Source organism: Gadus chalcogrammus, chromosome 16 (assembly GCF_026213295.1).
Source record: "Gadus chalcogrammus isolate NIFS_2021 chromosome 16, NIFS_Gcha_1.0, whole genome shotgun sequence".
NCBI lineage: Eukaryota > Metazoa > Chordata > Actinopteri > Gadiformes > Gadidae > Gadus > Gadus chalcogrammus.
The window spans coordinates 10,489,648-10,502,660 of record NC_079427.1 but is presented as its reverse complement, the minus strand read 5'-3'; the positions used below and the strand labels follow the sequence as shown (position 1 = coordinate 10,502,660).

At 42.4% G+C, this 13,013-nt stretch overlaps 1 protein-coding gene across 3 annotated transcripts in view; it reads right to left on the bottom strand.

Annotated features, from left to right (window-relative positions):
* Positions 1-8,071: 8,071 nt before the first annotated feature.
* Positions 8,072-13,013, bottom strand: part of LOC130405995 (neprilysin-like) — a 32,527-nt gene continuing 27,585 nt past the window's right edge. For 2 of the 3 annotated variants that reach the window (XM_056611351.1, XM_056611353.1), the window contains exons 16-23: positions 12,714-12,817; positions 12,329-12,387; positions 12,086-12,205; positions 11,536-11,669; positions 10,599-10,664; positions 10,358-10,453; positions 10,169-10,245; positions 8,072-10,076 (exon numbers count right to left, since the gene is read on the bottom strand). In XM_056611351.1, the coding sequence (XP_056467326.1) occupies positions 9,977-10,076; positions 10,169-10,245; positions 10,358-10,453; positions 10,599-10,664; positions 11,536-11,669; positions 12,086-12,205; positions 12,329-12,387; positions 12,714-12,817 (756 nt within the window). In that variant the 3' untranslated portion in view covers positions 8,072-9,976. The remainder of the gene's footprint in view (positions 10,077-10,168; positions 10,246-10,357; positions 10,454-10,598; positions 10,665-11,535; positions 11,670-12,085; positions 12,206-12,328; positions 12,388-12,713; positions 12,818-13,013) is intronic. The other variant, XM_056611352.1, reaches the window with a different exon arrangement.

Here is a 13,013-nt window from a genome sequence, read left to right as displayed (position 1 = left end):
CTTGCAGGGCCCCCCTTCTCCTGTGACCAACCCATGGAGGCCACAGATAAACCAGAGCCAGGAGCAGACACACATTACTGGAGGGAAGAGGGCACCTCAGGGAACAACAAGAGAGAGGATGGTAGAAAGGCAGGCAGACACGATCAGTACAAAGGGTTAACATTTCAGAATGCATCTGCATCAAACAATCTTGTTCCCTTGATAGGAAATAAGACATTCCGATTATTGACTCATAGAAAAATAACCAAAACATTTGTAAAACTAAAACTCTTTCAGGTTTAAGGTCTGAGTTCTGTTTTCTGTATCCTGGTCAGAACATAAACATATGCATAACAATTGACAGCAATGAGAAATTTTGCGTTAAGAAAAGAGACCCACTTTGCCCCCTGGATTGGCGGTATGTGCGGCAGCGAGACATTTCCTACCACAGAGGAAAGCAGAAAGAAGAACTGCCCTCTGATATAGCGAAAATGTTTCCTTTGGATAACAGCCACATGGGAGGGGATTTGTCCTCTGATTAAAACTGTGGGGAAGATGACTTTGTTTTTTTTTGCGTTGAGCACATTGCAAGAGAGCAATTTAAGGTACGCAAAGCAATTGAGTAAAACCCAAGAGGACTAATTTAGATTGCTGGGGACAATCTTTTTCAAAATAGATGATGCAATTATGATTTTCCTTTCGATGTTTATGTCAGCTGCAATTATTTCATAAATAATTAATTTGATATGTTATTAAAGTGCAACCAAGCCAGAACAACTAATAATTTCACCAAAAGTTCTCAACATCACAAAAAATCATGGACATTTCTGCGTAGACGCCATGTATATAGCAGAATCAAACAATCACTCTGACCCTCACTATCATATCATATAAAACCCATTCCAAACGAGATGGACTAAAACATGCTTGTATATGTGTATGTGTGTGTGTGTGTGTGTGTGTGTGTGTGTGTGTGTGTGTGTGTGTGTGTGTGCGTGTGTGCGTGTGTGCCTGTGTGCGTGTGTGCGTGTGTGTGTGTGTGGGCCCTGCTGAGTAGGGCGTATGGATTAGAGAGCCCTATTAAAGATGAGAGAAGGGTTAAAGAATGAAGAGGGAGAGAGCTGTCATTTCCAGGAGTACCCTGTCATGTCCCTTATTTAATCAGTGAGCGTTCATCCAATTATACCTTGAGTGTTCCTTCTTGGTCCTCCTCGTGTCCTCTCCTCCTTCCCCTTCCTGGGCCCTCCGCCCTCTCCACCTGATCTCTCTCAAGATCTGTCCTTTGATTTCAGACTTTATTTGGACCCTCGGGCCTGAGGTAGTAAAAGTCGTTTTTGCTGTGATTTGCAGTGATTGCATGAGAGGCATAGCTTGCCTTTTTAACTGTTTGGCCTCCCGTTCCTAGTTTGGTCTTGCCCTCCGCTTGAGTATGAAGGTGACGCTTTAGCTTTACTATCTGGTCTCGCACTACTTCTCCCTCTTAAAAAAGGTAATTTTAATCACATGAAAAAAAATGGCAACCACTTATTTTCCATTTCATGCCTTGTACATTTTTCTGAAGGTAGGAATGCCTGCTTCCCGGTTTTCTTTACTCTACAAACATGAATGTGTTTGTGCATGTGTGTCAATGTCCATGATTAGTTTGAGATGAATGTGACATTGACCTTGGGTTTTGGACAGAGATGGATGGAGCTGGCTTGAGTTCCAGGACCCTCCAGCGAGCGCTGAGCAGCCAGCCCCAGCTGTGCATCATCCCCCGAGGGGGCACATTCCAACAGAACTCCAGGAACTGCACACATCTGGGACCTGATCCACAGAGAATGGGGATTTTGATAGGAATTGTATCCCATTCGATCCCTAAAAAGTAGATATGTGTGCACGGTGTGCAGTTTGGTGAACAAGTACGGTAGGCGATTTAGTACAGACACTGACGACAGCTGGGGATAGTTCGAAACACGGTATGAATCAAGCTCATCAGCTGCAGCAGGGAGATGTTGTGCCGTACCAGCCACAAGAAGCGGGAGCCTAGCACAGAAAGCTCTAGCGTGTACAAAGATAAGTAAGATGGCCAAGTTCCTATCAGCAGCCGTACACGTCAATACAGCATCCTTTAAGGGATAAAATTCAATGAGTGCACTGTGGCCAGCACACTCAGCTGTTTACATCGCCCTAACCCACACTCGCTTTAGGTCCACTAGAATTTATCCGTGAGTTATTTTAAATTCTGCTGAAGCTTGGGATGGCTTACGGGCTGAATTGCATTCCTCTCATTTGTCCTCACTTTTGCAGAAAAAAAAATCAATTGCAATATGGGTTTCAAGTAAATGGAGTCTGATTTTTGTTGAACGCTGTTTGAAATAAAACCGACAAGGTTCCAGTGTGTTGGCCTATCTGAATGTTGGCTCGTGCATTGGTTGGGTACAATGGTCTAGCGGTTTACGTTTTTGCCTCTCTTGAAATATAACAACCCTCCCCCCCCCCCGCCTGCTTTATAACGTGTATCTTAAAGAAAAAACTGAAACTTGCTTTGAAATAAAGTGTATGCTAAATGACCATTGTAAATATTTTTTTCTTCTCATTAAAAAAGTGCAAAGGTTGGGCTTCAAACAGGCCTAATAAAAAACATGGCTCTATGCCTGTGATGAAAGAAGCCTAGATATGTTATTTGTTATATGTTGTTATATGGTCTCCATACCAGGCTTTGTGCAGTTCATACTGTATATGCTCTCATAATGGAAGGGGAAGGATATAGTTTAGCATTCATGAATGTTGAATTTGATACATTACAAAAAAAAATCATTACACTGAAAAAAAAGAAAAACATTACACTGAATATCCATGATTACGACTGCATCGACTTTTTGACAAAGTCTTTATAAGAGCATCTTTCTTAACGACGACAATTACACTTCTGTGTTGATTGCTGCCATGCAGCGTCTTAAATGTTTCTTTGCAGATTCAAGCTCTAAATATGATCGGAAATGTGACACATTTATAATGCATTCCTTTACAGAAAACTATTGGGGGATTTTTCCACAGCAAGCCTTGTGTAGGGCCTTAGGTTTTATAGACTGCAGTATGACCATAAAAACGACTGTAAACACAACTGAAAAATAAAAAATACCCACGCACACAAAGAAACATACGCGCATCCATACACACGCACACACCAAACACAAAACACAATCATAAAACAAATATACAGAAACACTTAAGAAACACCGGTTTGTACATAAAAACACACACACTAACTGCAAAAATAAGCACACTTCTTTTGATGTATTCCGAGAAGTGTGGAGTGCAGGGTTTTAGAACAGGTAATATCCTTTGTGTGTTTATACAACTCATGCTGCTGGCTTAATTTAACCCCCCCCCCCCCAAAGTAGATCAAAGTATTTCCATTCCTACGCCAAATTCACACTAACAAGGTTGATAATGAGAAAGGGGGAGGGGTTCCCCACCTCTAATGGGTCATTAGTCAGGTAATCCACATGGCATCGTGCCGAGAGGCCCCGGGCTCTGACATCGTTCTCTGCTTCCATAATTCCGATCACGTGTCGACTAGCCCACCGTTCCTTCCTCCCTGCCGGAATGCTTGGGCGCTTGTGAGAATGTCCACTGGCTGACATTCCCCAAGACAACAGATGTTCCATCCCGAAGCACACACACACACACACACACACACACACACACACACACACACACACACACACACACACACACACACACACACACACACACACACACACACAAACACACACACACACACACACACACACACACACACACACACACACACACACACATACATTCGCGCAAGCTCATACGCATGCACACATACACACGCAGTATCACACACAGTAACACACACACGCATGCACACACACACACGCACGCACGCACACACGCACACAAACATACACATACTATATATACACATACATATACACACACACACACGGACACACACACATACACACACACATACATGTAAACATGCACGCACATAGATACACAACTACACTCACACACACAGAAACACACCCACAGACACCCACACACAGTAACACAGCAGGTTCCAGGTGCTCCGATCAGAACCCAGGTTCTGGTTCCAAAGTTGTGGCCCTCACAGATACAGGCCATCTCTATCCCTTCAGCCAGCAGCTTCCTAAACAAGGTAGACATGTCAATCATGTTGGGACTGACCAACATGTGTGAGTGTACCTGTAGCTGGGACAGGGTTGCAAGCGGTGGTAGGATGAATTGTAGAGGTTAGCCACGCTGGTAAAAGTGGAATCCAGGAATATTAACATTGGTTTAAACTAGTCAGAAGCAGCTAACACCAACTTACCTCAATAACATCCAATCATGAACATTCTTCACCGAAACTAATCCTTTCATGATATTGTTTTATTTAGTCATATCCAACTAACAACCGTCCAAATGCACTTGCACCGCCCCTAAGCATCCAGATGATGTCGCTGTTTTACATACAGCAATGGATGTGTTAACGCAACACGCACACGGCCACTCAATCAGGGATGCATTTCAGACTTCGGTTTAATTGAATTGTGTGTGTGTGTGTGTGTGTGTGTGTGTGTGTGTGTGTGTGTGTGTGTGTGTGTGTGTGTGTGTGTGTGTGTGTGTGTGTGTGTGTGTGTGTGTGTGTGTGTGTGTGTGTGTGTGTGTGTGTGTGTGTGTGTGTGTGTGTGTGTGTGTGTGTGTGTGTGTGTGTGTGTGTGTGTGTGTGTGTGCGTGCGTTTGTGTGTGTGTGTGTGTGACTTGCAGTGTGCTTTAAGCTGCCTGTCTCTCTGTAGCCAATCAAATGAGGACAGGAGAGGTGAGAACCGTAGCAGTGGTGGCATTTGGAGGAATCCTCATTTCAGTAAATGTATGCAGCCTGTATTTTTATACAGGCTGCATACATTTACGAAAACTCAATTTTCTAGTCATTGTTTTAATTCCCCTATATTGTAATCTCCCAATGGATTGTTGACATTATTTGGCTCATTACTTAGGACAATATCCATTGCCAATCTCTGTGGCAAGTAGATCAGTTACTGGCACTTAATGTATGCACTTTTTGCATGTGTACGTCCTTGCACATAAAAATAGTACTTAGCATTGTGTAGCATCTTATCTTAGCTCTTTTTTTGTGTACAAGGAATGGGTTAACCTAGCAATTGTTAGTAGGCTTACTTGGCACTTGGTTCTATGAACATCCTTACTGTACCGACGGCGATATATTTTTTCTCTTCTTCTGACAAATGGACTTATTCTAAGTCGCTTTGGATAAAAGTGTTGGCTAAATGCTCTAAATGTAAATGTAAATGTAATGTATTCTGTTGATAATACATGTTCAGAATTAGCCTTTGCTCTGCGGGGTGAATGGCTTTCAGTTGTAGGAAATGAAAAGGAATGTAACGTCTCTTTTCACCCTTTGCTTATGATCGTAATAACATGGTTAGCTAATTAGTACAATTTCAGAATCCAGATTTAGCATTCCTCTTGATGTGAACGCAAAAATCGACTGATCTATTTGCTCATTTAGTGTCTAAGGTACGTATATTGTGTAGTTCAACCAGGTTTGTGTGTCTTTATCTGTGTGAGTTTGTTGGTGTGTGTGTGAAACATGAGGTGTGTGTTTTTCTTTACATACATATCCTCTGACATGTCAAACACCAATAGCTGTCACACATATACTGATCTTGCGATCCAGTGGCTTAGAGTATATGGTCCACCCACTGACATGCAAAAACACACACACACACACACACACACACACACACACACACACACACACACACACACACACACACACACACACACACACACACACACACACACACACACACACACACACACATACCACAGCACACACTATCAGGGTCACCTAAAGGGCACATTGGTGGAAACCTGAGTCAGTAGTTAATTACGAGGGGGGCAATAAAAAAGAAAGAAACATTTCTGGTGCGGGAGAGATGGGGAAGGGGAAAAGTCACCAGGCTGAGAAAATATTGTTGAAATCTGCCTCCATAACTCAAACATAACAGGCGGTAACGCGTCCGTTCAACACACATAAAATATGTTCAACATGTCCTGGTTGAAGTCCATTCCACGTTTTTTGATTTGAGGCCTGTCCCCCTGCTGTTGCTGAACATGTTCCCACTCACTCAATCACTAGCTGGGGACATCAGGCTGCTGCCCTTCTGCGATCCAGGATGAGGACAGGCCCTTGGCTGGGGGCCCTCTTCTGGGGGCCTCTCAGGAACATGCTGAGGTGTTGTAATGTAAGCTGTGTTGCCCGCCAGTGAGAGACACAGGGGGAGAGAGACACAGAGGGCGAGAGAGGCAGCGCTGCCAACTTACTGGGGTGAGACGACTCTCTGGTTCAGTGATTCGCGTCGTGGTGACCGGACAGGAAATGCCTGCGTTAATTCAACTGTGTTTCAACTGGCACTTTCTCTGTCAAAACTGCCTTTAAGACATTTCAACTATTTTACTTTGAAGATTCCTCAGGCCGCTGTTTTAAGAATACAACAATGCTCCAACCATGCAGATTTATGCTTTTATGGTTGTAGGGCACACATGGGCAGCAGTAAAATGTAATTATAGTGTATCGTGAGTGAGTGTATCGACTAAATTATATGATCAGAAGAAGGGGAATGCTGTTGTCCATTCAGCCCATTGGATGGAGCAATAAAAAGTTTCAGTCATTAGTCTAGCTTAAATTGTTGGCATACACTTTAAAGATGCATGATCAAAGTTTAAACAAACTTTTATCTCTGAAGAGCTTCATCTAAATCCATAATAAAAACAACATTTTTTTTTTTTTTTTTTTTAATATTTTAATAAAAAACATGTGCATTAATCAACAGCCATTGCATCGGAGATATAAATGTACCAGATTTAGTTTAAAAACTATTTTTCATCTGTAGTCCCTGGGGGCTGTTACTGGAGTAACTGATGAAGTATCCTCTACCATTAACCCACATTAGTATCTTATACCATTAACCTGCATTGGTTATCTTATACCATTAACCTGCATTAGCACCTTCTACCTTTAACCTGCATAAGTGTCTTCTACCCTTAACCTGCATTAGTGTCTTCTACCCTTAACCTGCATTAGTGTCTTCTAACATTAGCCTGCATTAGTGTCTTCTAACATTAGCCTGAATTAGTGTCTTCTACCGTTAACCTGCATTAGAGTCCTCTGCCATTTACTTGCAGTGGCCTATTTCTTTTTTTAGTGGTGCTATGAATTGGCCAGCAGTTGCCTCCCAAATGTAGTATATTCTCTTAAGGCTTTAATGCATAAGGCAAACAGAGCAGTGTTTCTTCACGTAGAAAATGTCGACGCCTAATGATATGAAAAAGCTGGAGGAGGGATGCCCATAAAGCCATAGGAAGGGGAGAACTACGACTCCACTGCATCTCAACACTCCCACACAGCTCGAGGACAGACACACACTCACACAAACACACACACACAAACACACACAAGCACGTAAACACACTCATGCTCTCTCACACACAAACACACATACACACAGCATGCATGTATGCACACACAAACACTAAAACTCACACAAGCATGCACACAAACACATTTATGCCCTCTCAGACACACAAACACACACACCCACACATACATGGGCATGCACACATGCACAGACAAACACACGCACACACATACATTTACACGTGTTCACTCAAGCAAACACACACAGACGCACACATAGATTCACCCACACAAACAGATTGCACACCAACACAAACAGATAGACACACTTACGTTAATGTGCAGCCGACCACACACACAAACAGAAACATAGAAACAGAAACACAGATACATTACAGAGAATCATACCAGCTGGTTCTCGCCCCCTACACAACACACACACACACACACACACACACACACACACACACACACACACACACACACACACATATATATATATATATATATATATATATATATATATATATATATACACATATACATATACACAAGCTCATTCATTAAACATAAAACTTTGTTGAACACATGAAGAATACCAAATAATGCCAGGAAGAAATCTAATAACAGACGTTGTTTTTTTTTATTTAGATTTATTTTCAAGGTAAAATAAAAAATCAACCCTTGAGTTTCTCAGTATCAATTTTATTATTACAAAGTATCTAAATACAGGCAACTGAGGTATTTCTGTCTGTTTTACTATGAGTGGATTGTGTGAGGGAAAGAGAAACCTATGAACATATCTGCTAGAATGACATTAATCAATGAAAATAAACAAAGGAAACCATAAAAGTCCAAGATGTCAACGGAGGTCTTCGTATACAATCTGAAGCATTGGTTTGCCTTTCGAAGTACATTTCAAAGTGTGTACATTTACACACATAATAGGCGACGAAAAACAGTGTTATAGATGTGTTGTGCTTCTATCACAGCTTGTGTTGTAATTCATAATATAAATGATGAAATGCTCTTGGTGAATCCTTCCATTGGCTTAGTTTTGTGTTGCATTCATACAAGTACATGCATCCTGTTCCAACTTTAGTAAGGGCGCTTCCCGCGGGTTAAGGAGTCAAACACTCTTATTAGACATTCTGGTACGGTGTTTTGACTGCAGCTTGAGTAAGGGAAATTGGCCGTATCCATCATCCTGGATCAATGGGATTGAATGGAGAACCATTTTAAATCAATCATTGGCGCAGTACAAGAACATGCACAGACACACAAAGACACAAATGATCACACACACACACACACACATGCACAGACACACACAAACACACACATACACATACTCAAACAGTCACACACACGTTTAAACAATCGCACACACACAAAGGCACATGCACACACACAAACACAGAGCACCACTTACATTGTAAGGCATAACTATTCTTCTGCCATGTGCTTACAACTTTTGACACAGAACAATCTCAACACACATGAACAGGCATGCCAGCATACAGACCGACAAACAGACACAGACACACACACACAGCTTGGAGAAACCTAGAGAGCACATGAATGCAGTGTCTGTTGAATCTCTGATTTACAGATTACGACATATTTAGGAAATAAGGTGTCTACTTATCTTGGTCAAATTGTTGAATTTAAAACACAAAAAACGTTTTTGCGTTTATAATAAAAACATTGTTGATTGATATGCAATTGTTTAAATGTTGTCCGTTAAGTATGTCAATAAATGCATATGTTCTTAAATATTCAATCTTGCTTTAAATAATTATAATTACCAAAAGTAGCTGATGATTAACCACGTTGATGTACATTATGAGTATATTAGGGTGAGAATCAAACCTAAAGATTTGAGTGCTGTCCATTGTGTCAGACCTGGGTCAAAAATGACATACTGGCCACCAGCCCATGGCAGATAGATTTGACAATTTCCACACAATTATAATTCAAAGACAAAATCAAAAACGTTAACGTCAGACCCTTTGTCAGACGCATCCGCGCAAGAAAGTGTGTGTGTTGTCGATTTATTCCTACCTGAACAAAGGTTGGACGTATATCGATGAATATGCTTTAAAAAAAAATAAGCCCTTCACACTGAGTTATGAAAAGAAATGACACAATCACAAAAAAGAATACAAATAGAGATAGAGTTGTGCTATTGGCAAACCTGTGACAGAATGATTAAACCCCGCTGAGAGGAGAGAAGCACTGTATAACGAGGCTGACGGAGTGAAGCCCATTCGATGAGTCAGAGAGTCAGAGAATCAGCGCTCTGCTGTCCCCAGGGGCACAGTCCGCGGTCGCTCTCCCCCATGCGCCACTGTGACGCTGGCTGGCTGTGCAGGTCCATCCAGCAGAGATCTGACGGGGGAAAGAGTCTACATCTCTAGCCCACTGTGAGTGCTCTAACAGTCAGGGGGAGGAGGGAGATGCAGGAGGTGCAGCTGGCCTCTCTCCTCTCCCGCCAGCAGCATCTCTGCTTTCCCCAAGAGGCACAGCCAGACATCACCAGACATGGCAGATTTTGTCCGGAACCATGTAGCTATTCTTCCTGCAGCTAAAGGCTTTGGCAAACTCTGGGCAGTTCTGGAGGGAACCAAGCACCCTGTGGCATACACAAGGATGAACTGGTTAGGTCCTGTGCGAAATATGTCTGGATACCCAACCCCCTGTTTTTAATTGTTAGCGGGTACATACCTGAACTTGCCTGGACTGTGAACGTTCACTTTGAGTGAATTCACAGCCTGCTCGGGTCGGTGGGTTCCACACCAAACCTGAAGGAGATAAAAGTAAAAAATACACATATTATAAACACGTTATATAAACGGTTACAGTATAAGCTTACTAACTGAACCCGACTTTCGTGTTCTTTGATACATTCATTACCTGAGCGAAATTGAGAAAGAAGAGTTGGTCGTTGGAAAGGTCTATGCCAGGTAGCGACGGCTCCTCTCCGTGTCTGATCACATAGTGCTGGTAGGCCTTCGCAACGAAACAACAAAGGGAATTATCCTCAGAATTGCAGAAAAAAAATCTAATAATCACCTGATATCACAGGGAAATTAAAGTTAGATATTTTTTATTACAATAGTAGGTAATGTAATCATTTGTTATCGTTGTTTGTTACCTTATATGCTTGCTGTATGCCACCGTTGTCAGCAATATTCTCTCCGAGGGTGTTGTTTCCATTTATCTTTTGGAAAGAAAGAAAGAAAGACGTGTTCAAGTCTGGTTTCTAGCTGCAATATGTTATCATAAAATATGAAAATGTGTCAGTGTAAAACTTTAGGAGCCGAGGTGAGCTACAAAATGGAAGAGTCCTGAAAAAAATGGAGGCAAGTGAAAGGATAGACAAGGTAAAAATAGAAAAAGCTTTTGAATGGTAATGGAGAGAACGGGGGTTCATATTTCCATAGCAAAAACATTAAGAGTAAACTGAAGGAAGATAAGCTTGGCTGCAAAGGCTGAATCCTCTCACTGAGTGCTCGGCTACCAACTTATTTGATAGATTGTTACACAGCTGTACCTTTGACACACATTTAATGTGTGAACTTTCTTTGACGGTCCCCAAGAATTCAAGTGAGTGTCTAAATGAACCGGCCCCACATCCAATAGGAACTACATTTACATTTTATATTTGGGGCATTTAGCCGAAGCGAGAAGATACAGAAAGATACAATAAGTACATTTGTCAGAAGAAAGAGAAATTTCAATATATCGCTGTCAATAGAGTAAGGATTTTCATTGAACCAAGTGCCAAGCGCTAACAATTTATAACACATTCCCGATATACAACAAAGATAGCTAGGATAAGACGCTACACAATACTAAGTACTCTTCTTAAAGGTTTTGAAAATCCGCCTTTGTTTTAGTGACATCACAAGTTGACGTGTCAGCCTTGACGTATGCTGGATAGGTCAGCCTACCAGCCTACCCAGTGGACATTATTACCCAGTATCCATCATACACCTAGGTTGACAGGCCCACGTGTGATTCAAAACGGCTTGTAATGGCTAATCGCACCCGCACCTGGTGGTATAATATGTGACCTTTGAGTGACCTACATGGAGTCCATTGGCCAGGTCCCAGGAGAAGTTGCCATACTGCTCCACCATGCACTTTGAGAGGTCCAGGAACTTGCGGGTGGAGCCGGGTGTCCACCAGTCCTTCAGGTCCCCGTCCTTGTCGAAGTTACGGCCTAATGCAGCGGTCAGACGAGGACACGGGCTGGTTAAAGAGCGCGCGCGTGAGAAATACAAACAATGTCCTCAATTATTTTGGTTTCTTAAACTGGAATGCAAAGTGTACCACATCCTTATGAAAACAAAGATGATTGGAATGGACGCGGATAAGATTGTTTTGGTTGCGCTCAAATTCCATCCCATATTGCGTATGAAAATTGTTAATGGAATCTGCTCTGGCTGAAATACAGAGAGGGATGCAGATTCAAATGATATGGATACTATTTCACGTTACCGAAGCAAAGAATCACGAGCAACGTTTGTACTGCAGCCATTAGCTGGAAAGAAATAGCCTTTCAGTTCACACTCTTTGAACAGAGCAGTGCAGAAGTAGCCTGGGGGAAGGTCAAGGGAAGGGAAGTGTGTTCTGTACCATTGTCGTCAAAGCCGTGGGTGATCTCATGACCGATCACCATGCCGATGGCTCCGTAATTGAGAGATTTGGACTGGCCCTTGCTAAAGATGGGCGGCTGCAGAATGCCGGCTGGGAACACTTAAGAGGACAAGCAAAGGTCAGGCTCGGTCACATTTCACAGCACTTCTGTTTGAAAGAAATCTGACGCAATATCCGTCCATACACTCTGGTTTGTAACGGTTTGTTCGTGCGGAGATGTACCTATTTGGTTTTTGCTGGAGGAGTAAAACGCATTGACAACGGCCGCCCCAGACACCCATCTACAAAGAGAGAGGAGAAGGCAGTGTATTACATGTTAAGCATAATGAACGATTTTATTAATAGCCCGCAGTAAGTAGGAACCACTGTATAATATTAGCATACCCTCCCTGCTTTACAAGTGCAAGGTTGAAGTGTACAGTATATGGCTAGTGGGTGTGTGTGTGGGAGAATGTGAAATTCACTGTGCCAAATACTGATTCCATTCTCCCACTTATTGTGCAAAAGAAAGAGAGAGAAATCTTCAGGTCAATAACATTGGATCCTTGGCGACCATTCGTGTGTTAATGTTGTGTTTTGCAAATGACCGCCCGGAGAGAAGCCTTACTCTTCCTTGTTGACTTTGACTCTGAGTTTTCGCAGGCGTTTCTTCTGAAAATGCTGCTGGTTCTTTAGGATGTTTTCGAAGTGTTCCTCTGCGCTGTAGTGGAGCTGAAAGCAACACCAATCGACAGCACAACACAACAGGGGAGATCAGCACGCCGATATCTCCGCACACCAGGTCATTCTGCTCTCCACAACACCAAGGGCCAAGAGGTTCACACAGACTCACTCTTTCATGTCCGCTCACCTAACCCCTCTGACACAGTAATCCGTCTGATAACTGAATAATTTACTCTTCCAAAGC